At 52.8% G+C, this 25,310-nt stretch overlaps 1 protein-coding gene across 3 annotated transcripts in view; it reads left to right on the top strand.

Moving 5' to 3' along the window:
- Positions 1-1,578: 1,578 nt before the first annotated feature.
- The window catches only part of EPHB2 (EPH receptor B2), a 206,422-nt gene continuing 182,690 nt past the window's right edge, over positions 1,579-25,310 (top strand). For 2 of the 3 annotated variants that reach the window (XM_025358232.1, XM_025358242.1), the window contains exon 1: positions 1,579-1,852. In XM_025358232.1, the coding sequence (XP_025214017.1) occupies positions 1,792-1,852 (61 nt within the window). In that variant the 5' untranslated portion in view covers positions 1,579-1,791. The remainder of the gene's footprint in view (positions 1,853-25,310) is intronic. The other variant, XM_025358250.1, reaches the window with a different exon arrangement.

Here is a 25,310-nt window from a genome sequence, read left to right on the forward strand (position 1 = left end):
TGACAGGCAGGAACTGAAAATAAAGGCCTGCCCCACTCCAGTGAATCTTGACCCTGGTGAGTGGTCTGTAGGCTTAAAAGGGGAAATCTTTTGTTTCTCCTCTCCCCCTGCTCACTCAAATAGGAACAGTAGTGGCTCTGCCAGCCCCATCCCACTGGCTCTTGACCCTGGTGAGGGGTCTGTAGGATTAATAGGGGGAAATCTGTTTCTCCTCTCTCCCTGCTCACTCCTATTCTGTCTCCCTCCCAGGCTGCCTTCTCCTGGTGGCCTTCCAGGATGAGACCCATTTCAACCGAACTCTTGGAGCTTCAAGAGACGACCCAATTTTCCAAACCTTAGATGGATTCCCAAAGCCTGTGATACCTCATTTTCTTGGTATGGACTGAAGGAAAGGGATTGCTGGGACATTTTGATAGTATGTGGGACAAAGAGACACAGGAGATGTGGGTAGCATAGACTTAAACTGCCTTCGACTTAAACCACCTGCTCCTCCACTCACTCCACAGAGTTCCAAGCTCCTGATGAAGTCTCCTTAGTCAGGAGTGGGCTCCCAACCGCCAGGGGTTCAGCCTGGGTGATTGCCGCAGGCCCCCTGCAGCCGCCCACCATCCAGACCTCAGTAAAGTCTGTTAATGATGATGGTGATGAAGGCTGTCAGAGCAGGGCAGGGCCCACAGGGTTGGGACTCGGGTTGTGTTCTCCCTGAAGGGACAGCCATGCACAAAACCACGGCTGCACAGACAGGTCCATTCCACAGCGTGGGGGTGGCTGGGGCTTTCCCCAGCTTCACCCATGGACTTCCTTCTCCCCATCCCCAAACTGCATTGGAAGCAAGATCAACAGAGAAGGAGAAATCTAATGTATAGACGAGTATGCAGGGAGGGGCTCGCGGGCCCGCTCAGAACAACGGGGCAGGGAGGGGTGGCCTGGGGTCTGCCTGCCAGGACCCAGCCCACCAGTGCCGAGTGACCCCCCGTCCCCCCGCGCAACCCTACCCCAGGCCCTCGGGTAGCACCAAGGCCCAATCTCCCACTCGGAGGCCCCAGCCCAGCCCCCGTGCCTGGGAAAGCCGCCTGTTTTGTTCCCAGATGCCCCCCCACCCCCCACCCCTTTTTTTTTCCATTCATAGCAGTTCGGTCCCTTTCGAAGCCGCAGGGACCCGGGTGGCAGGGCTGAGGCGAGGGCGTGGGACTCCCTGCCCTGACAGGTAGTGCCGGCCCCGCTTTGGGAAGCCCCTTCCCCCGCCCTCCCCTGCCCCCCCGTCCGCTCTCCCTGCCCCTGTCAGCCGCGCCAGACGCTCTCCGGCTTTGCAGCATTCAATAAAAATTGAGAAACATTTGGGCTGAAATCGCTGCTTTATCTGGAGGAGCCACAGCGCCGGGAGAGACCACTGCTGCGCGGGGGGAGCCCGGGGTCTCAGTGGCTCGGGCAAGAGGGGTCGCCGCGCTCCAGCGCCCGCGCTGCCCCCGGGTGACCCTGAGATCGTGGTGTGGGGACCGGGGCTCGCGGCGGCGCGCGGCCGCCGGGGGCTGGGGCGCGCGCGGGGGACGGCGGCCCGGCCAGGCTCCCCCCGCGCCAGCGGCTCAGGTGGGCCGTGCCCAGCGCTGGCGGAGCCCGGGTCCCCGTTCTGCCCGGGCTGGATGGCTCATTCTGCTGGCTGCGCGGTGGCGGCGGTTGTGTGTGCGCCGCGCCTTGCCGCCCCCCCCGGCCCCCCGAGCCTGGGGCGCGCGCTCCCGCCCGGGCCGTACGGGCCCCGCGGCGCCGCGGCCCGAGGCCCCGGGAAGCGCAGCCATGGCCCTGCGGAGGCTGGGGGCCGCGCTGCTGCTGCTGCCGCTGCTCGCCGCCGTGGAAGGTGAGCGGGCGGGCGGGCGATGGGGGCGGGGAGCGGCCGGGCACGGGCGGCCGCCGGCGCCCACCTCCGCTCCGCGGCCCGCAAAGTTTGCCCGGGGGCCGGCGCCGGGCGCAGGTGGCCGCGGGGAGGTGTGTCCGGCCGCGCCGGGAGGAGCGGGCCCCGCGGGCGCCCGGGGAGCGGCGGGTGCTGATTGACTGTGCCAGGAGGAGGCGAAGGGACCATCTTGCCGAGGCTTTGTAGCCAGCCCGGCGAGCGCCGCCCAGGGCTGGGGGCTGCCCACGCGCGCTCGCCGCCCCCGGCCCGGGCAGCCGCCTCGCGCCGGCCTGGTCTTGCTCGGCACGGGGTGGAGGGGCGCGAGTCCGGCCTTAGGGTGGCGGGGGCGGTGGGGGAGGCCGGCGCGCGGTCGGGGCTGGAAAGTTTGGCAGGGAGCAGAGGGTGGGAGGCACCGCGTTTGGCCGGGGTGGGGGGCTCCCGGCCCGCGCCCCCGAGATGGGGCCCGGCGCCCCGGAGAGCGGGGACTGGCAGAGTGGAAGGGAGCGCGCCAGCCCCCGCGTCGGTGCCTGCCCATCGCCCGCGGCGTACAATGGGGTCCCCTCCCCAAGAGGACTGCGCGGGGGATGGGTCTGTGGGCATCTCTCCGCCGCGCGGGGTCTCCGGGCACCCCCGCCGGCCACCGCCCCGCGGCCGCAGCGCTCAGCGTGGCGGCTGGAGCCCCGGGAACTCTCCAGCTGCCGCCAGGGCCGGACCAGATGCTCTTGCCATGTGTTGGCCTTGGCCAGGGTCGCCGGGCCCTCTCCCCGTGGCTTCGTGTATTGGTACCACCCGACCCCCAGGGGGGCAGGGGTAGCTGCTAGGTCTCCCGAGCCAGCTTGCTCCGGAGGGAAAGTTAGTGCGGTCTGGGTGTGTCCACCAGGAATGGCCGAGCTTGCAGGGTAAGAAACGAACATGAATAATGGTTCTCACGTGTACTGCACTTTACAGTTTTCAAACCACTTTACAGTTTATGAAGTACTTCGCACTATACGCAGCTCTCTGTGGTTTACAACGTGCTGCACAGTTGACAAGGTACTTTAAGCTTTACGAAGTGCTTTCCCGCCCACAATTGTGTTGGATACCTCAAAATACACCTTCTAGGGAAGCCAGGTAGGTATGATTCCTACTTCTCTTTAACAGATACGGAAACTGAGGCCCTGGAAAGTCCAATGTCTCACCCAGGGCCGTTGGGTGACAAAAATAGAACCCAGGTCTGTGGTCTTTCTTTGAAACCAGCACTCACTTAGCTGAGTTTTGTTGCCCCTAAACTGCGTGAGCCCTTCCAGGGTTCTGCTCCCGTGGGCTGAGGGATGATGTCTGTGTGCACTTCTCAGGCCACTTTGGGGTTGTGGGAAGCCCCTTCCCTTCTTGCAGCCTAAGAAAACATATCAGACCAGGCGTGGGGGCTGCAGCCTCTGGGAAAGGCGTTGTGGGGGACCCTGTGCTACAACTTCAGTTTCTCTTTCGGTAATGAGCACTTTAGTGACCGCAGTCAGGGAGTTGGGGGGGTGGTGTCCCTGGATGGCAGCCACAGTTTCTGGCACTGAGGCAGCTGTCCTCCGGCTCCTGGGGGATTTGGCGGCTGCCTGCGGTTTCCCGGAGTGGGGCCACTGGGGCACCGAGGGTGCCACGGGCCCTGGGTGTGGAGGGCAGCCCTGGGGCCCGGCTGCTGGCGGGAGCTCTGTGGAATATGACTGAGGTACCACTTATTAACTCTGGCTTTGGGGAAATGACTCATGTGTTGGCCCGCTATACATTGGGATGTTTACAGTATTATGGGGAGCTTGGCATAAATATTGCTATTTAGGTTGCAGTCAGCAGTGCTGGAGGGGAAGAAAATTGGCCCCTCTCTCGTTGGAAGAGGCCTGGGTGTGTTTTTAATTACTCCGGGGTAGATGGAAGGGCCACGTCTGTCCAGCCATTGCCCTGGCAGGGACTGGTTGGAATCTGGTGAGCTGTGGCCAGTCTGGACCCTGGCCCTGGACACAGGGCTGGTGGGCACTGATGTCACAGAAGGGTATGGCTACTTGGACTGCCACTTGGGGGCAGGGTGGGGAAGGGAGGCCACAGCAGGGTGGGAGGAGGGCTGCAGCAGACACCCCAATGCTTGCCTCAGGCTCTTCTTCCCTTTGCCCCCTGGACGCTAGGAAGTTAGTCCATCAGCGGTTAATAAGGAGCTGGCCGAATGGATGGGGAGATGGTGCGAGGTGGAGGTCAGAGGGCCTGCTTCTCATTTACTATGGGACCCTGGACCAGGTCCTTTCCCTATAGGGGCCTCAGTTTCTTTGGGTGTAAAATGGCCTGGCTAAATCTCTTGTAGAGTCCATCGTCTACACCCTACTTCCGCTCTTTGAGCCTCATTTTCCTCCTCCGTCCAATGAGGGTGATGACAGCACCTGTCCTGCCTGTCTCCTGGGGTGTTTGTGAGAATCAGACCAGATGACGGATGGGAGAAGTCCCCCCTTCGAAGCCAGGGATGGACGGTGCTGCCTGTGCACATTTGGGAGACACCAGGGTCCTCCTGAGAGTAACACAGTCTGTAGAGACAGGACTGGGCCATGGAGCAGTAGGAGGGGGCCCCTCTGGCTCCCAGAACCCAGAGCCACATGGTCACCACTTCCTTCCCTTCCTCCTTCCTTGTCTCCTCAGCCCGTAAAGGGCTGTCCTGCCGGTTAAGGCCCCAGGAAATCCCCATCTCCAACCTTCGGAATGGGAGAGAGGAGAGAGTGTGTGTGTATACGGGGGGCTTCTAGGTTAGGATGGTAAGCTTAGCATCTCCCCTAAACCGTGAGACCGCCCCTGCCACCAAGGGAAAGAAAGCATGGAGCATGTGAAGTGGGGGCTTAGAGCAGGATGGAAGAGCACTGGGGAAACATCCAACAGGACAGGAGGCCAGTGGCAGACCCGCCACTAGATGGAATCCAAAGGTCGAGGTCTCGAGAAAATCAGCCTCCTTACATCTGCTCATTTGCTCTCCAAATATCGATGGACTTTCTTCTCTGGCTGGCAGGGTGGTGGACTCCAGGACAGGCAAGGAGATAGGACAAGCTGACAGGGAAAAGAGTGGGCGAGACAGAGTGTGATATGGGGTCCAACGTGCTTCCCAGAGGAGGCTGTGAACTCCCCGGGGCGGCAGGGGCGGTTGAGGACAGAACAGGGTTATTTCATCTTTTATGCCGTTATGCTTTGCCTCATTTTCTCACCACCCGTTTTCCCTGCTATGAAACTTTCTTAGCCACCTGTCATGCTAACGAACTGTGTTCTCAAGAGTTAAAGAGGTTGACTTTGGAACTTAGAGGATGTGGAGAATTTTACCTAAAAAAGGAAATAGCATGTCTCTATGTCCATAGAAAGACATGGAGGCAGGATGATCAGGTGCTTGCTTTGATGTGTCTGAAGAGGGTGGGGTGTTGAGGGCAGCAGTGCGGGTTGAGACTGAGAATGGGAGTGGGGCGGTCAGGTCCTGAAGGGCTAGAATGGAAGGCTGGGGAGTCTGGATCAGATGCTGAGGGCAGCAAGGAGTCCTTGAAGGTTCTTGAGCTATCAAGGGACCTGGCCAGATTCATGCTTGGAAAGATCACTGACTTGCAATGTGTGATGACGTTCAGATGAGCCAGATCTGGTCCTGGACAGTCCCAGTAAAGCCAGCTTGTCGATTCCCCGCTAGACTGTGAGCTCCCTGAAGGCAGAGACCCATCTGCCTCATTTTTGTGTCCACAGTTCTGGTCTGAAGAGCTATGTTCAAATTCCACCTCCCCAGAGGCCTTCCCTGATTCTCTCTTCTAAAACAGACCCAGTTCTGCTGCTTTCCATCCCACCCGCTTGGTTTTGCTCCATAAAACCCATCGCCACCTGAAGAAGCATCAAAGACTTGTTTGGCATCTGCCTTGCCCACTACACTATAAACTCCAGGACTTCATGTGCCATGTTGGCTATGACATCTCCGGTGCCTAGAACTGTGCCCAGCCATGCAGGTGCTCAGTAATGGAATGACATTGTCAGCTGAGGAACGTGGAATGAATTGAATGTTGAGTGAACAGACAGATGAATATATGATACTGTGTTATGTGATAAGTATTGGGAGAATGATGTGGAGATGGAGGAAGGTCCATCTGGCAGAGGAAATCAAGGAGGTCTTCCTGGAGGGAGATACCAAGGGAATGGCTTGAGTAGAGATGCAAGAAGGGGCTTGGGTATAATGAATAGACCAGTTCAGCCGGAGCAGAGCATTCAGATGGGCCAGCAGCCACTGTGTGCTAGGTAGACAAGTCTACTTCTGATGGGGGGTGGGGGAAACGTGCCTCCCTCCCTCCCCTAACTCGACTCTCCCACCCCCACCCCCACCTCCACCCTACTGGGCCCACCTCTGGGGCATTACCTGTCTAAGACCCAGCGACCTTCCATGGGATTAATTTGGAATTGGTTTTCCTTTTACATCTGTTTCTTTTGCTTCTCATTTTTAAAGGAGGCTGCTTTCATGTATTTGTCTTAGCCAGGAAATCAGGGCTTAGATTTAAAACCTAAATGTTGTAGAATTTGAAAGCCAGTTAACTTATTCACTCATTCATTTCTCCATCCATCCATATGTTTTTAAAGAGTCACCAGGCACCTAGTTCATGTCAGGGGCTGGTCGGGAGAAGGGATTCTGCCTGCGGTGGGGAACAGGGCCAGCTGACTTCACAGGCAGTGTGTGGTAGAGAAAAGGCATAGCCTTCAGGGGCAAACCGACGTGAGTTCAAATCCCAGCTGTGTGCTCTGGGGCGAGGAGCGCAGACTCCCTGCACTTCAGTTGCCTCCTGGGTTCCTGTGTCAGACACTCATTGAGTGCTGTGGACATTAAATGCTGGTCTCAACCCCTCTGAAGTTCTTCCCTCAGTGATGGCGATGTGGCCCCCTTTTTGGCACTTAGTTTGTCCAGGCACCAGATCAACCTTCAGTGTCTCCCCCTAACCCACCCCACAAGCTCCCAACTTCCCCCAGACTTGGGATGGCAACACCCCAAGTGTGGACAGACTCAGACTCCATCCCTGCCTCTTTCTCCAGAGCCCCGTCAGGGGAAAATACTCATATTCCTAGTCCAGGGGGGCTCTCGTCTGGGGTCCCTAAGCCTCCTAAGTCCTGGGGATCTGTAATCACCCTGAAATTGTCATAGAACATTGGATGGGCCCCCTCCCTCCTGTGGGATTGTCCTAGGCACCCTTGGCCCTACTTCCTCAAGGTTCTGCATCAGTGCCAAAGTGGAGACAGGTTTTTTGTTTTTTTGGTTTTTTTTTTTAGATAGTCTCACTTTGTCACCCAGGCTGGAGTGCGGTGGTGCGATCTCAGTTCACTGCAACCTCCGCCTCCCGGGTTCAAGTCATCTTCCCACCTCAGCCTCCCAAGTAGCTGGTACTACAGGCATGTGCCACTACACCCGGCTAATTTTTTTACATTTTTAGTAGAGACGGGAATTCACCATGTTGGCCAGGCTGGTCTCAAACTTCTGACCTCAAGTGACCCACCCACCTCGACCTCCCAAAGTGCTGGGATTACAGGCATGAGCCACTGCACCCTGCCTGGGACAGATTCTATGGGCCAGTTTGCTGGGCATTCAGCCTGTGGTAGCCTCTGGTCAACTCTGCCTGCCCAGAGCTCACCTGTGAGTTTAGACTGGAGACTGGATCTCTGCACACAGAAAGGCCCCTAACAGGAAGGGGCAGATGGAGCCCGCTGGGTGACAGGATGCCTGGGCTGGGCTGGGCTGGGCAGGGGACCCATGCTCCTACTGAGGCTGGAGGAGATGCAGAGCAGGGTGGGCCTCCTGGCAGAGGAGGATCTGCCACACCTCTGACAAGGACCCGTCTCCTGACCTGGCACCTGCATGCCTGACTTAGCTGGAGATTTGGGAGATGGGGAACAAGGTTGGGGAGTCTGTATTTTTAACACACTCTCCAGGTCTTTCCATTAGGCAGGCAAATTTGCCCCCCAGCGGCCTATGATAAAGCACAGGACTCCTGGGAAAGAGGAAGAGAAACCTCAGCAGGAAACTGGAAAAGACTGAAATGAAGTGAAATCAATCAGAGTTAGCACCCACCAGCCCTAGCTGCCACTGGCTCGTGCATAAAAAGAGGGTTAGCTGGGGGAAGGCAGGGAAGGAAAGAATGTTTGCACAGCTCCCAGGGGTGGGGCAACGGGCGGGCAGTTGTTGATTGTGGCAGCACCTGGAGGCTCCCTGATTGGGATCAGCTCAGGCCCTCTGATAAGGCTGCCTTGAAAGCATTTTAGGGCCTTTTAAAGCAGCTGCCTTCCGGAGGGTGCAGGAGGGGGACACCTGTCTCCCCAGTACCCCCGTGTCATCTGGGGGCTTTCCTAGGACACCCTCACTAGGTGAGCTTCCTGGAGCCATCTGCTGCCCTGCTGCAGCCCCCGCGGTGGGGGGGAGTGTCCTCAGAAGAGGGGACCTTGCCTGCTGTGTGGCCTTGACCAAGTGATCCACTCTCTGAGCCTCAGCTTCCTCATCTGGAAACTGGAGGTACCACGCATGTGTCAGAGGCTCATGGCAAGGATTAAATGAGATGCTGTGTACTGTGACTGGCAGAACCGCCTGGCACTCAGCTGTGCCCATTCTTTATTAGTTTCCATAACCATTAAATGTCAGCAGCACCCTCGTGCCCCCGGCCAGAATGACTTGCCCCTTTCTCTGAAGTCCCACAGAGCCTTTGCTTAGCCGTGATCACTTTCTCTCTTGTTTTATAAACAGCAGAGCCTGGGGGGTTACAGGAAGAGTGTGTGGAGTCAGACTGCTCCGTACTGTGTGTCCTCTGGCTTGTGTCTTCACATCTCTGAGCCTTGGTTTCCTCATCTTTAAAATGGGGGTAATCATTGTTCCTAGCTCTTGAGATGGTTGTCAGCGATGGATGTGTTAATCTGAGGAAGACTAAGCTGAGTGTGTGCCTCAGATGTGCTAAGCTTGCAATAAATGTTAATGGTTGCCATCCTTGCTTTCTACCAATGGGAAGCTCAATTCACATTAGGGGAATAAGGGGCCAGTGTACCAGGTTTTCCATCTCCAGCTCTCCCCCACCCACTCTGTTCTGAGCCTTAGAGGGCAAGGGTCTGACTGGCTTGCTAAGTGGCTGAGAGGCCCCTCCAGCCTGCCCACTCAGGGTTCCATCTAGGTTTTCTCAAAGGCCCCCTCCTCACTCCAGTACAGCCTCCCTAATCTGGGAAAGGCGTAGACTCCTTCATGGCCATGCCCTCCTTCTTGGCTCAGTGCCTGCCAGGCACCACCTTCCCTGCCATGATCATGGGAATGGCTGTCAATTCTTTTTTTTTTTTTTTTTTGAGACAGAGTTTCGCTCTTGTTGCCCAGGCTGGAGTGCAATAGCGCAATCTTGGCTCACTGCAACCTCCGCCTCCCATGTTCAAGAGATTCTTCTGCCTCAGTCTCCCTGAGTAGCTGGGGTTACAGGTGCCTACCACCACGCCCAGCTAATTTTTTGTATATTTTAGTACAGATGGGGTTTCACTATGTTGGCCAGGCTGGTCTTGAACTCTGACCTCAGGCGATCCACCTGCCTTGGCCTCCCAAAGTGCTGGAATTACAGGTGTGAGCCACCACGTCCAGCAGCTGTCAATTCTTGTGTCAGTCATTGTACTAACAGCATTATGTGTGTTGCCTTGTGCAATTGCCCCAAGAGCCCCACAGGTCATTGTATTATTATGTTCATTTTACGGATGAAAAAACCAAAGCTCTGAGAGGAGTGACTGGCCCAAGGACACCTAGGGAGTGGTGAGGCAGGGATTCAAACCCAAGTCTGGTGACTCCAGAGCTCATGCTCTTTTCCACTTCTGGAATGTGCCTCCCTGCTCAGAGGAAAGGCTTGGCTCTGATGAGGGTCTCTAAGGCAGCTGTCCAGCCTCCAACTCCATCAACATCCTGAGATAATGCAAGTGGGAGGGTCCTGGAACTCGCAAACCTGCCATAAAAATGCAATCTCTGTCATAATGGTCAGAATAATGTTGTTCTAACTTAGACAGATCGGGTGTTAACTCATTATGTTGTAAGGGGCGCCTCCACAGAGAACGGAGACTATGGAACCGTCACAGGGCCATTTGCAGCTTGTACTTCCAAATACAATAGCTCATCAGGACTTCACAGCCATCCTGAAAGGGGCAGGAGCCACGGGGCCCACTTTAGAGATGAGAAAACTGAGGTCTGGGAGACAATGTGACTTGCCCAAAGCCAGCAGCTGGACCAAGCTTGAAGCCCAGGGCCAATCTTAATAGCTCATCCATCCAGTTCGAATTCTTAGCCAACGTTCGAAAATCAAGAGATTTTACAGAAAAGTCCTGTTTCTGGCATCTCTGAAAAGTCAGACAATGTGATTTTGCTGGGCCCACATTCCCACATGGCCACAGTTGGCTGCAGCTGAATAGTGACTGCCTCTTAAGACAGAATGTATGAGCACCAGGGGTACCTCTCTACTGACTTGCAACATACATTTGTATTGGTGTGTTGCAAGTCAGTGGAGAGGTACCCTTGGTGTTCAGTCCTGTAAGACTTGAGTTTGCCTCCTGGATCTGCCTCTGTTACCCTGTGTGACCTGGAGTTAATTGTGTGGCCTCCTGAGCCTCAGCTATCTCTTCTATAAAATGACAGGGGTGAGACTCCGTGGTTTTGGAGGCCTCTTCCAGCTCCAGGATTCAGTGGCCAGTGCCAGGGTTCAGGCAAGGGAAGGGAGAGCTACAAAAAGTACAAGACTCCACTCCTGAAAAGCATATCACTAATCTTTAGCAAGCCACCACAAAACCTACTGGCTTAAAACAATAATGATTTCTTAGTTGTCCTGATTCAGTGGATTGGCTGGGCTCAGCTGGGCGCTTATTCTGTTCACCAGGTTGTCAGCCGGGATCACTCAGGAGGCTACACTCAGCTAGGTTGGGCTGGAAGTTCCATCATGGCTTCACATACATCTTTGAGGCCCTCATAGAGAAGGCTGGAAGACTGGTCCGCTCATGCTCCTCTCTATCTCCCATCCTTTGCTAGTCTAGACTGCGCCTCTATCCATGCTAAGTAGCTCGCAAGATGGTGAAATGGAAACTGCAAGACTTCTTAAGGACTGGGCTCTAATGTCACAAAGTGTCCCCCCCGCAGCCTTCTGTTGGTCAAAGCCAGTCACAGTGCCAGCTCAGATTCATCCTAGGCTTCCTCATCAGGTTCAAGGAAAAGGAAATTATACTGGGCTTGATTTTTTTGTTTTATCCTTGAAGAGAAGTCCCATTTCTTGCTCAACTGTTTAGCACAGAAAATTTAATGGTGGGTTGTTGTCCAGCATCCCACTCAACATGTCCTGATCCACTCAATCAGGTGACACTCAGAGTTCAGTGCCTGCCCCTGCACCCTGTTCTTTTCCATGTTTCTTGGGCCAACCCGTGGTCCAAACTTGAATCTAGACCCCCCTTACTGGGAGGAGTGGCTTTGTGTTTAGGAGTGGGAGGAATTGTTGGCAGCCATATTTGTAGACAGCCTCTCACAGGTAGTTTATTGTCCAGTCCAGGGATGGGGGTGGGGAGGTAACAGGAAGCCAGAAACCTCATTCCCTCCCACCCCACCCCCAGCACTTACCCCCTGAATTGTCTTCAGTGTTATCTGCCTCTTCTGAGAAGGCAGGGACTTTCCACTTCACCATGTACAGCACAAAGCTTGGCTCCTGACAGATATTAGATAGATGTTTGCGCAATAAATGCACCTAAAATTCATGAAAAATGGTAGCCTGGAGTTGTAGATATTCAAGACCTAGTGTGAGGTGTAAGGCCAGAGAAAGGGGCCTTGGGCTGGTGGGATTTAACTGAAAGGATGGGTCCCAGGTGCTCCTGTGGCCTGGGGCAAGTCACTTCACCCCTCTAGGCCTCATTTTCCTTGTCAGTGAAAGGGGCATCGTAATTTCAGGCACCACAGAAGGCTGTGCCGAGGAGCAACTGTGTTCTTCATTCTACTATGAAAGACCCGGTAAAGGGGTGACTGTGGTTGTCACTCCCACCTTGGCCAGAGGTCATCGCAGGAATGGGGAAGCATTAGAGGAAAAGAAAAATTTCTAAAGGCATGGGCCAGTTGTTGTCAAATTAAGTTTGGACCACAGGTTGGCCCAGAGCACATGAAAATGTGGACAGACAGTGAAGTGAGTGGGTCAGATCACTGAGCTCTGAGCGTCACTTCCAAAGACAGTTGAGGGGGACCTGAGCAACACATAGTCAAAGTTGATACATTAAACCATGGAGCAAGAAATTGGGCTTCTGTTTGCTGACTGACCAGGAAATCTGGCCTAACATAATACAGGGAATAAATCACAAGAGTCTTGCTCAGAGACCCCAGACTTGTGAGCTGGCCCGCGTTGTGACTTGACTGTTGAAAGTATAATAGTGCCCCAGGAAGAGTACACGTCCAGTCTAAAGGAGGCAGGTGCTACCCACTCCTGACCATGTTGTCACACAGGAATCTGTGTTCGGTTTTGCCAGATCTTCCGATTTGCAAAGTTCTTTTTTTTTCCTCTCTCTTTTTTCTTAGACAGGGTCTCACTCTGTCTCATAGGCTGGAGTGCAATGACGCAATCGCAGCTCACTTGCAGCCTTGACCTCCCGGGCTCAAGCAGTTCTCCCACCTCAGCCTCCCAAGTAGCTGGATCCATAGGCACCTGCCACTGCATCCAGCATTTTTTTTTTTTTTTTGGTAGAGACAGAGTATTTCACCATGTTGCCCAGGCTGGTCTCGAGCTTGTGAACTCAAGCGATTCTCCTTCTTCAGCCTCCCAAAAAATCCCATGTCTGGGAATACAGACATGAGCCATTGCACCCAGCCTGATTTGCAAAGTTCTGATGCTTATGGGAAAACTGGTTTTTGTTTTGTTTTGTTTTGAGTCTCGCTCTGTTGCCTAAGCTGGAGTGCAGTGATGCTATCTTGGCTCACTGCAACCTCTGCCTCCCAGGTTCAAGCAATTCTTGGGCCTTTGCCTCCCGAGTAGCTAGGGCTACAGTGCCACCATGCCTGGCTAATTTTTGTATTTTTAGTAAAGACAGGCACCTGCCACCATTCCCAGCATTTTTTTTTTTTCTTTTTGGTAGAGATGGAGTCTTGCCATGTTGGCCAGGTTGGTCTCAAACTCCTGGCCTCAAGTGATCCACCCGCCTCAGCCTCCCAAATTGTTGGGATTACAGACATGAGCCACCATGCCTGGTCTGAAAACTGGTTTTTGAATGTTTACTCATTTTATTCTAAAATACAGTTCTGGCCAAACCAAGCCATGTTTGCTGGCTGGATTTGGCTCCCTGTCTGGCAGTTTACAACCTCTGGTTTAGGTATTTGGGGTAAAGAAATAGCAAGGGTATTGTTAGCACCATTGTACAAATGGGGAAGTTGAGGTTCAATGACTTACTCAAGGTCACATAGCTGGTAGGCACTGGGAGGTGTTCAAACATGCCTCCTCACCTTGAAATGGGGAGTCTCTTTCCCTGTAACTTCCCTGCATGGTCCCTGTTTTCCACCCTCCAGAACAATCCGGGAACATAAGATCCATCTTGCAGGCATCTGCTGTGTTTGAAGGCAGAAAGCATGTCTTCCCTAGGTTTCTTCTTGAGGGAGGTAGAGTTGGCAGAATGAATGAAAAGCAGCTGGTCTTAGAATAGAACCATGCTAGATTGGACCTCTGGCTCTGACAGTTAACAGTGTGACCTTGGCCCTCTTCGCTCTTTGAGCCTCAGCTTCTTGAACTATACAATGAGGTTAGACAAGGCGTCCTAGAAGAGGCGACTTCTAAGATGATTCTTAAGGAAGAGCCAGGTGAAGAAGCAGCGAGGCAGCCATTCCAGGCAACAGGAACAGCATCTGCAAAGATCCGGATAGGAGGCCCGTGAGTGTGTGATGTATTTGGGGAGCTGGAAGGAGTCCTGTATGACTGAGAACAGGGCATGCCAAGCACTGGGGCGGGGTGCAAGCTGCCTGGCCCCAGCAGGGAGAGAGCGTGGGGTCAACATTCCCATTATGGCGACGACATATGTCCACGGCACCAACTTGTCACTTGGCCTGAGTCCATGGGAAGCCGGAAGGACAAAAAGCATCTGAAACGTGTAAGTGGGGAGAAAGCGGCTTAGCGCACAGTGGGATGCGTCCCGCCTGAATGGGGCTTCTCCGCCTCTCACGGGGAGGCAGAGCCTGGGAACAGCCTCATCCAGAGCCCGCAGGGCCTTTTTGGAACCCACGAAAGGCCATGGCCCAGGGAGTCTGTTCGAGTCAGGGCCCTGGCCAGTACATCCTCTTGCCTGTCTCCATCAGCGTCAGCTGTCACTCCCCACGGCCTCGGATGGCAGCTCCCGCAGCTCTTGGGAGAACAGTGGAAAAGGGCTCCTGAGCTGCCAAGGAGCCCCTGACACTGGGTGCCCCTGGCTGGCCCGGAAGCACAGCCATGCCAGCAAAGCTCAAGACTCCCTCTGACCAGCCCCTGTTGGAGTTGAAAGGGTGATAAGGCTGGGCCTCTTGGCCTGAGTCCAGGAGAGGGAGGACATATTGGGGGAAAGACCCTGAACTTTGGAGACAGACAGAGCTGTGTTCAAATCCTAGTCTTTCCACTCACCGGCGGTCTTAGTTTCTCATCTGTAAAGTGAGGATACTGTCACCTACCCCATGGTGTTGTTTGAGGAATTAAAAGAGCTCATGTATTAAAAAAAAAAAAAAAAAAAAAAACTGGTGTTTTACCAAGCCTCTCTCATCCTCAGTGTCTCAGCCACTCAAAGACAATAATAATAGTAGTAATAATAACAACAGCAACTAGCATGTATTAAGGACTTGCTAAGGACCAGGCACTGGGCTTAGGTATTATTGTTAGCTGAATCCTACAGATGAAAAAATTAAGGCTTAGAGAAGGCATTCATGTACCCATGGCCATTCGGCCAGTAATGGTGGAGCTAGGATCCAAGCTTAGGCAGTCTTGCTCCAAGGTAGATGGAGAAAGAGCTGATTTCTTATCTTTTTCACATTTCAAACATAGAGGTTGAAAGCAGAGTAAAACACCTGTCTAGCCTTCACCTAGATTCGACAATTATCAACATGTTTGCCACATTTGCTCTCCTGTATGTTCTCACTCTCTCTGGCCCCCTTTCCCCCTTGCACATGTGTGTGGGTGTGTGTGTATAATGTAGATGTATTTTTTTCTGAACCATTTGTACATAATTTGCATACATGGACAGAGAACTAATATTTACTGAGAATTGACTCCTGTTGTCTAAGGCCGGCTGTCTAACCCCTGTTTTAGATCACTTTGCCTGGCACACAGTAGGACTTGAGTATTGGCAGCAACCAGGAAAAGTAACTAGTATTTCCCACAGCTTACCAGGTACTCCCTCTGTATTAGCTGGTTCCGTCCTCACAATGGCCTAGCATAGAGCTCTTGGTGTTTTCTTCATTTTCAGAAGAGGGCGAAGAAAGACTCAGAAGTTAAATAACTTGTCGCAAAATAAGAAGTTGGGATTTATACCTGGGTTCACTTGGTAGCAAAGCCTGTTTCACAAAATCTTAGGGCACCCACTTTTCCCTCCCTCCTGGGTTTAACCCTGTTGTAGCCATCAGAGCACAGCCCAGGGCAGCAGATGGCAGCTTCCCACCCAGCTGCCACAGGACGTGGCCCTTTCTCTCTAGGAATCAAGAGGGAATTATAGAGTCTGGTGGACTTGGAAAAACTGGGGACCGGCCCAGGGCCCACAACTAACCAAGTAGTTTTGAGGACTCAAGGCTTTGGGCTCCTAGAATCCACCATGCTGTTTTATGTTGCTCTTCCCTCTCCTCCTCACCTGGGTACCCTTTTCACCCTCTCTCCCTGGTCAATTCTTGCTGTCTGTTAAGATGAAGCTTGAGCATCTCTTCCTGTGTGAAGCCTGCTCTGATCTCTCTCATTGGCCCCTCCCCCTTCTGCTCTTTGTGGCCTCTGTGTCCTTGGTGGCACCTTATATGCACCCCTTTTATATTGCCTAGGTTATGCCATACCATGTATATAGGTTTCTCCCCAATCGTACTGGGAGATTCTCATCCATGCTGGTTGGGTAGTGTACAGTTAGTTGGGTGAGCAGCTCAGCAGTTGGATGAGTAGATGAGTGATTGATGGTTAGATGGATAAGTGGCTGGATAGATAGAAGATAAGTGCATGGATTGGATGGTTGGGTTGATGGTGAGGTAGATTGTTGGGTTGTTGATGGTTGGCTAGTTGGCTGGATAGATGGAGAGGTAGATAGATAGATAACAGGATGGTTTCATGAGTGAAGGGACAATGGCAGGATAAGGTTGCCTGTTTTGGATAGTCGGATGGATAAATCAATGAAATTGATGGATAAATAAACAAACACCAAAAACCAGAGTGCATTTCTCCCCCTGAGACTCCCTTTTGTATCTGGACTGTGACATTTCCTCCTTTTCCAGTTTCTGGCCCTGGAAAGAGCTAGCAAACAGCACACTCCCCGGGTTTGGAGAAACCTTCTGAGCCATTGACTATGGATTTGCCAAGGTTTTTGCACTGCAGAGTTCTGGAGAAGTTGGCCCCCAAAGTGAATTTCTGTAAAGTAAATCCTATTTTCCCATTGACTTGGCCCACACTTTTGGAGATATGTTCCTGCTGTCAGAGGCTGGTGACAGGTGGGGGAAGAGCTGGAACTCCCCTGGGTGTCAGCTGCCCTGAGCTTCTACTCACTCCACCTTGAGAGCAGACCGATGCTGGCCAGGAGCACAGGAGCTTAGAGCCAGGAGGAGATGCAACAGCAGGGGAGCAGATTTGGCATCTGGTCCCAGAAGCCTCTGCTGCCAGTGGGATGCTCTGCTGCTAGGCTTCTGGGATAGCACACTCCGTCTCCTCCAGACTGATCTGTTTCTGCTCATCTGTCCGTACATCCTTCCTTCTTACAATCCCACCCTCCCTCCTTCATCCATCCATCTGTCCATCCATTCAACAATCATTTTTGAAAGACTCTAGGATGCTAGGGGACATAGAGGGAAATTAAAGAGAATCGATGTTCCGATGGCAAAGAATTATATCCCAGTAGAGGTGATAGGCAAGGCCTCCTTCCTCCTCTTTCTCCTTCTCCTACTCCATCGCTTTTTCCTCTTCCTCTTCCTCTACCTCTTCTTTCTTTTCTGCTCTTTCTCTTTCTTCTTCTTTTCTTTTTCCCTCGTCGATGATCACAGCAGCCTCTACCGTTGAGTCCCCACTAAGTGCCAGGCACCATCATAGGTGAGGTTCTGACATGCTCTAATGTATTCCCCCAACAATCCTGCGTAATAGTTTTTTTTTTCCTTTTTTTTGAAATGGAGTCTTACTCTGTTGCCCAAGCTGGAGTGCAGTGGCATGATCTTGGCTCACTGCAACCTCTGCCTCCCGGGTTCAAGCAATTCTCCTGCCTCAGCCTCCCGAATAGCTGGGATTATAGGCACGCACCACCACACCCAGCTAATTTTTTGTATTTTTAGTAGAGACGGGGTTTCACCATGTTGGGCAGGCTGGTCTCGAACTCCTGATCTCAAGTGATCTGCCCGCCTCGGCCTCCCAAAGTGCTGGGATTATAGGCGTGAGCCACCGCACCTGGCCCATAATAGTTAATAACACTCATTTTGCAGGTGAAAAAGCAGGCTCTGAGATGTTCAGTGATATACCCAAGGTCACACTTTTAGTACATACTTGTGTATGAGATGGAATATGTTGAGTGCAGAGGAGAAAGTCCTTCAACCTTTGCTGTCAGGATGGCATTATTTGATAGGTAGGATTTTGATACATAGTGGATGGAAAGAAGGGCATTCTTAGCAGGGGGAACAGCCTAGGCAAAGACCTAGAGGCTGGAAAGGGGCAGGTTTGTAGGAGCCATGGTGAAGCAAAGTGTGAGAAAGAAATGGCAGGAGAGGTTTGAGTCTGTTAAGAGAAGCCTTGAGTGATGAGCTATGACTGACACTGGAAGCAGTAGGGAGCCACTGAAAGAAATCAAAAGGAGGGAAAGGTTCAGGAAGATGGTCAGGAAGCCTGGCATGGGAGGAGGATCCAGAGCAGGGAGAGGCAAGCTGGAGGCCAGGAGGGGCTATAGGGGCCTAGACTCCATTAAGCCAGACCCCGGATGTAGCTACTGCTGCCCAGCCAGCTACTCCAGCAGTGGGAGAGGCCAGGATGTAGCCCACATCCTTGGGGGATGGGCCACAATGGCAGGGAAGAGGGCAGAGTGAACGAGTTAGGGCAGAGCAGCTGCCTGCCTGCCTTCTCCCCTCACTGAAGCCCCACAGCTCCCAGGGAGCTCCTCTACATCCTGTCCCACCCTGCCCACTTCACTCCTTGAGCCAGGGAAGGGTTACCAGCACCTTGCTGGGCCTCAGCTCTTCCATCGAGCCTGGACAATCCAAGCAGCACCCTGAGAACCATCCCAGAATGCAGAATGTCAGAGCTGGACATATGGGGAAGCTGAGGCCCAGAAAGGGACAGCTAGTTGCCTGAGGACACACAGAGACAGTGGCAGGGCTGGAACTTGGGGCTAGATCTATAGCCTAAAACTCCTTCCAAGGGAGATAAGTTGGTGGCTCCCTTTTCTAGCTGTGGAGGCTTGGACATACTTTTCTTTTCTTTTTTCCTCTCCTGTCTTTGCCTACTTTTTCTTTTCTTTTTTTAAAAAACTTTTTTTTTTTTTTTTTTTTTTTTTTAAACAGAGATGAGGTCTGCTCTATATTGCCCAGGCTGGTCTCGAACTCCTGGGCTCAAGCAATTCTCCTGCCCCAGCCTCCCAAAATGCTGGGATTACAGGTATGAGCCACTGCGCCTGGCTGAGACTCAGACATATTATTTAACATCTGCCTCTAGCCCTCTTGAGAGTAAGGTGGAATAAAAATAAATAGTGAGCCTTTTAAAAAAGTCTTAATCACTCTGAACTTCAGTTTACCCTGCTGTAAAATGGGGATAATAATAATAAAACATTATTTAGTCATCATTTTTCCTATCACCTCCCTGTAAGAATGCGAACTTCACAAAGGTAGGGATTTTTTTTTATCTCTTTTGTTTACAAATGCTCAGCATGGCACCTAGGACTTAGCAGATGCTCGGTAAAAAATTACTGAATGAATGAATGAATAAGGAATCCATACGATTTATGGGTTCCTCACAGTGTGCCTGGTGCTGCAGGAAATGCTTTCCATGTGGAATCCTGTTTAATCCTCAAAACAATCCTGAGGTGTGGAATTGGTTTGATTATCTCCACTTTGCAGAGGAGGAAACTGAGCCTCAGAGAGATTACATGTGACTTACTCGTGCTCATACCGTTCCTGGGTGATGGAACTGGGATAGAAGCCCTGTTCTGTGGGGCCTCACAGGCTGCAGGGCTGCACGGCTGGCGCAGAGCCGGGCGAGTGCTTCTGGGAACAATTGTGGGGCCTGGCACAAAGTAGGTGCTGGATAGACCCTGTCTCTTGTCCTAATCCCCGCATTCCCCTTTTCTGGACTTCAGCTTCCCCCCCTGGAAAGCTCCAGGGCTGGACTCTGACCTTTTCACCGTCCTCCCATATGGACTGATCACACTAGGGATGATCTTCCCACGCCTGACAACTCTAAGGCCAGTTGTCCTGCCTGATGATGAGCCCCAATCCCGAAGGGAAAAGGCCTCTGGAGGTGTCCCAATGCTCACTTCCCCTCTGGGACCCCAGCACCTCCGTGGTCTCGTCACTTGCTTCCTTAGGGGCCTTGAATTGGCCTCCATGCAGATCCGCCTGCATGACAGCTCCCAGTGGCCTGCGGGAGGAGTGCTGTCTCGGCTCCCTGACGGCATCCGTCCCAAGGTGCGAGGCTCCAGCTGCACGCGGCGGGCCAGGCTGCCGTTCTGTCTGGAGCGCTGCGTGGAGAAACAAACACAGCTGTGTTTATTCCAGAAATTACACATCCTGATAATCTGCTCACTCGGGGTAATGCCTCCCAGTTAGGATCACAGGGGGAGCTGCACCAAGGTTCCTGAACTTCTGGGTGGGTTTTAATTCTCTGCGACATCTGTGCTGTTGAGCAGACCTTGGGCAGCAAGTAGACCTCGGCCAGCGGGCACCCAGACAGCTTGGGAATGCCCCGTCCTGAGCAGGGTGGACATTCTCACCTGGGCATGAGATGCTGCAAGGAGATGACCTTTTGTCTTGAAATCTCCAAATTAGGATTTCAGGCCTGACACCCTGGCCGGTAGCCACACTGGGAGACAGAAACCCACAGACCTATATTAGGAGAACGTGACCCAGGATTGGATCGTGAATCCAGTCATGTTGTTGCTCTAGAGCATTTCCACGACTCCCTGTTGCTTCTGGGTCACTCTTCCTTGGCCCATAGGCCCTGTGCAGTCTGCTTCCTGCCCACTCTGCCTAATTTCCATCACCCATCTCGGTCTAGGGGTTCTACCCACTCTGGCCTTTCAGTTCCTTGCAACTCCTAGACTTCCCACCACAGGGCCTTTGCACTGCTTGGTCCCTCTAGCTGGAATGCTGTTCCCTTATCACCCGGATAACTCTCACTCATCCTCCACGTTTTCAAGGAAGGCTTCCCAGAGCCCTGCATAGCTCCATGGGCCAATCTTTTGCGGCATTTGTCAACATCATAGTTTTAAAATAATTAGTGTGTTTCTTTGAACATCTCTACCTCTCCTACCAGACCGCCAACTTTACAAGGGCAGGGACCATGATCCAATAGCTTCATCACTTAGATTCCCTGGGCCTAGCATAGTGCCTGGCCCCTAGTAAGTGCTCAACTGATATATATTGATGGGGAGAATGAATGAATGAATGCACGGCCCTCAGATGAGTGAAAGGAGGATATGCTTCTGTTTGTTCTTTTGGGTGACAGTTGGCAGAGTGCTGTGACATCCGTCATCTCCCTTTAATTGAACGGAGTGGGATTGAAGTCTGCAGGGGCTTGGCACAGGGCCAGGCCCCAGGGTGGGGGTGTGGGATCCGAGGTGAATTAGGCATCGTGGGCCTGGCCTTGGGGAGCTCACACACTGGCTGTGCAGAGCCCCGTGGGAGGAAGGTCCCACTGGTATTGTTCTCCTGTGTGGACAGATGAGGCTCCTAATACTCAGAGCCAGGGACGGAGGCGGGGGTGGCTTGATGAGGCCACACAGCTAGTCAGCGGGACAGACATGCACTCAGATCCGACGGATATCAAGCCAGGTGGCCCTTCCCCCACTTCTTGCGGGCACTTGGGTGGGAGGTGTCAGGGCTCCCTGGCCTTTGGGGGTCTTGACATCCCAAACTCTTGCCAGCCATGTGGCTGTGGACAATTTACAGGGGGCAGCATGGATTGTCCTGCCCTATGGAGGTTTTATTCTAATGGACAGGACTGATGCCAGATGTCTAGTGAGTAGCTTAAGTAGGGATAGTGCTAAGAAGAAAACTGCAGCAGAGATGGGAGGGCCAGCAGGAGGAGGGATCAGGAAGGCCTTTCTGAGGAGGTGATGTTTGAGCAAAGGCCAGACGGAAGCAAGAGAGGGGGCTCGGGGATACCTGGAGGAGGGTGTTTCAGGCAGTGGGGAGAGCTGGGCAAAGACCCTGTGACAAGGATGTGCAAGGCAGCCAGTGTGGCTGCAGCGGGAGGGCCAGGGGAGAATTGGAGTGGGTGACACAGAGGGACCGGCCATGGCAGGACTTTGGCTTCTACCTGGAGTGAGATGGGAGCGGTGCAGGGTTTTGAGGAGGAGACAGGATCTAACCTGGGTTCAGAAAGCACCACTCTGACTGTCATAAGAGGTCAGAGAGTGGGGGACAAAGCAGGGGACAGGAAGAACCATCACAGAGTCCAGGCGAGAGACGGTGGTGGCTGGACCAAGGGGGCAGTGGTGGGGAGTTGTCAGTAAGTGGCCCTTGTTTTGCTCCCCAGGCTGCCTCACATGGTTTGGGGGATCCACAGGGGGCAGAGAGAAAATGGACCTTAAATGTCTTCTCCCTCTGGCCTGCCCCCACTCACCCCAGGAGGCTCTGTTGGCATTTTTGGCGTGGAAGCATATGTCACTTTCTTTCTAATGTAAATTGATAATGTATTGACAATGTGATCTCCTGGCAGCCAGGTTGGTGACTCTGGCATGTGCTAGATCATTCTGGGGGGAATGGAGGGCAGAGGGGCTGACAAGAGCCTGGTCTGGGCCCAAATCCACCCCTGTCAGGACTTGCTGAGCGACTGTGCACAAGGCCCTTTCCCTCTTTTGAGCTGGGGGCTGCACTGGGGGATTAGCGGACCACCAAGGGGCTCTGCAGTCACACCAGCTGGGTTCATGTCCTGGTGCCAGCTCTTATTAGGTGTGACTATGGACAAGTTGCCTTACTTCTTGGAACCTCAGTTTCCTTATCTGTCAAATGGAGATGGTAATAGTCCTTACCTTAGTAGGTGGCTGAGACATAGTAAGTGCTCAATAAATAACCATCGTTGGCTAGGTGCAGTGGCTCACGTCTGTAATCCCAGCACTTTGGGAGGCCGAGGAGGGCAGATCACGAGGTCAGGAGTTCAAGACCAGCCTGGCCAACTTGGTCAAACCCCATCTCTACTAAAAATATAAAAATTAGCCAGGCGTGGTGGCATGCGTCTGTAATCCCAGCTACTCTGGAGGCTGAGGCAGGAGAATCGCTTGAACCCGGGAGGTGGAGGTTGCAGTGAGCCAAGATCACGCCACTGCACCCCAGTCTGGGCAACAGAGCAAGATTCCATCTCAAAAACAAAAACAAAACAAAACAACAAAAAAAATCACTGTGTAGAAGCCAGAGCAGAAAAGCCAGGGCCGGAATGCTTTTGTCCGGCCTGTGCCCCAGTCTTTGTCCCACCCGAGAGGAATTTGCTTGGTCCTTGGTTTGAGCAGTCCTAAGGATCTCTTGGGTCTCAGGACTTGCAGAACTTCAGCAGCAGCTGCCCTGGAAGGCGGCCCCCTCTAGCGGAGGAGATTCGGCTCCAGGCTGTACAGACCATTTACAGGCTGTGTGACCTCAGCCTGGGAGCACAACCTTCCTGAGCTCCAGAGGTGATGAGCTCCCCTTATCTGTGCAATGGGAAGTAGAGGGCCTGCCTCCCAGAGTGAGGATGACATACGAACCCACTTGGAAAGGGCTTAGAGGGTGGGGCTCTGTGAATTCTGGCTCCCTTCTGCCCAGATGTGTGGGCCAACTGGCTCCCAGGAGTGGGAGCCAAGAGCTGCAGGGGCCTGGGAAAGGTGAGGGGGCCAGAGAAGACGGGGGTGGAAGCCTGGAGGCGGAGGCAGCAGGGTTTGGGGAAGCGCGTGGGGGGCCGGAGGGCGGCTCTAACTCTTCTCTCTAATTTTTGAGAAAATCTTTTCCCCATCTTCATATAATTAAGAGTATTTTTAAAATGCCTTGTTGAAATAAAAATAGTCCATTTCCATATGACCTCATTTCATTCCACACCCTCAGTGCGCGTGTGCACACAGATACACACACGCACACAAATGTCTAGATTTTTAAAGCTGCCTTTTGTGCCTCTGCTGAAGGGGTTCTTATTTTTGCCTAGCAGGTAAATATTTAGGGACCACCCCTACCCCGCTTTATTTTCTGATTTGCAATTGGAGGCCCTCTAGGGTCCATTAACAGCAGGTGACACTGTGCGGCTCTGCAACTTACAAGGCGCATTCACATTGCTATCTCCATTGCTCCTGGGAGGGGCTGTCCCCATGACCCATCACTTAGAGGTAGGACCATCTTTTTACCAGCAGCATCTAGTCTAGATATGGCCCATCACACACAAAAAATCAGCTATTGTCTTGAATACAGATGAAGAATGAGACGCATAACACAGATGAAGTAACTGAGGCTCAAAGAGATTAAAGGATTTGCCCAAGTGGATTTTTCCTGAGTTTTAATCCAGGACTGTCCAGACTCTCTGTATGTTATGTTCCCCCTCCTAGGCTGCCCCTTTTTTTTTTTTTTTTTTTTTTTTGAGTTTTACTCTTGTCACCCAGACTGGAGTGCAATGGTGTAATCTTGGCTCACTACAACCTTTGTCTCCCAGGTTCAAGCGATTCTCCTGCCTCAGCCTCCCGAGTAGCTGGGATTACAGGTGCCTAGCCACCATGCTTGGCTGATTTTTGAATTTTTAGTAGAGACAGAGTTTCATCCTGTTGGCCAGGCTGTTCTCAAACTCCTGACCTCAGGTGATTCACCCACCTCAGCCTCCCAAAGTGCTGGGATTGTAGGTGTGAACCACCACCCCTGGCCCAGGCTGCCTTTCTAACCAGCCTCTTTATTTTCAGATGGGGAAACCAAGACCGAAAGAGGATAAGGACCTGTGCAAAGTCACACAGTGATGAGTGATGATATGAATGATGAAAATATTAGCGTCATACAATTTTAACATTCATGATAACAGTCATTTGAAAGGATTGGTTTTACAGAGCAGTTTTGCACGGTGGAAATCAGCATATATCATGGCCTTATTATGTGCCATGTTGCCATGCTGAATCCACCACTGTGAGGCAGGACTATTATTATTTTTGTTTTAGAGAGAAGAAAACTGAATCTGTGAGAGGTTCAGTAAATTGCCCGAGGCCACACAGCCCGTAAGTGGTGTAACTGGGATTTGAACCCACAGTTCTCTAAGTCCAAAGCCCATGCTCATGACACGCTACTACATCAGGCTGGTATGATTTGGTGGGGACAGAGCTAGAAGTTGAACCTGGGACTGGATTCTTGGCCTCTTGATCCCCAAAAACAAAACCCCAGCCCAGAGGCCACAGGGGTGGCCCTGTCAGGAGCTTCTCAGTCAAGAAAGACAGAGCTCTGCCCTGGGCCTCCCACCCAGGGCCAGCCTGGGCTGGGGCAGGGGGCTCGTGTCTCTATCAGGCCTCTCTGTGAGGGGGCTTTGGAGCAGCTGCCTCTGTGGCCCAGCCTGCAGACAGCTGGCCCTGGCTGCCTCTTTAGCAGGAGCAGGATAAATCTGCCGCCCCCCTGGATAGCCCACTGTAGTTCACAGCATCCTTTCCCCTCCACAGTCTCACCTGAGCCTCGCAACATCCTTGTGAGACAGTTAGGGTAGGGCTCCCCAGTCTTCAAGTGGAGAAACCGAAGCCCAGAGGTATATACACTCAATAAAGTACCACCAGAACTTCAATATTCTTTTTTTTTTTTTTTTTTTTTTTTTTTTTTAGACTGAGTTTCGCTCTATTGCCCAAGCTGAAGTGCAGTGGCGCAATCTCTGCTCACTGCAACCTCTGCTTCCTGGGTTCAAGCGATTCTTGTGCCTTAGCCTACTGAATAGCTGGGATTACAGGTGTGCACCACCACGCCTGACTAATTTTTGTATTTTTATTAGAGATGGGGTTTCACCATATTGGCCAGGCTGACTGGTCTCTAACTCCTGATCTCAGGGGATCTGCCTGCCTCGGCCTCCCAAAGTGCTGGGATTCACAGGCATGAGCTACT

This window comes from Theropithecus gelada, chromosome 1 (genome assembly GCF_003255815.1).
Source record: "Theropithecus gelada isolate Dixy chromosome 1, Tgel_1.0, whole genome shotgun sequence".
NCBI classification, from domain to species: Eukaryota; Metazoa; Chordata; class Mammalia; order Primates; family Cercopithecidae; genus Theropithecus; species Theropithecus gelada.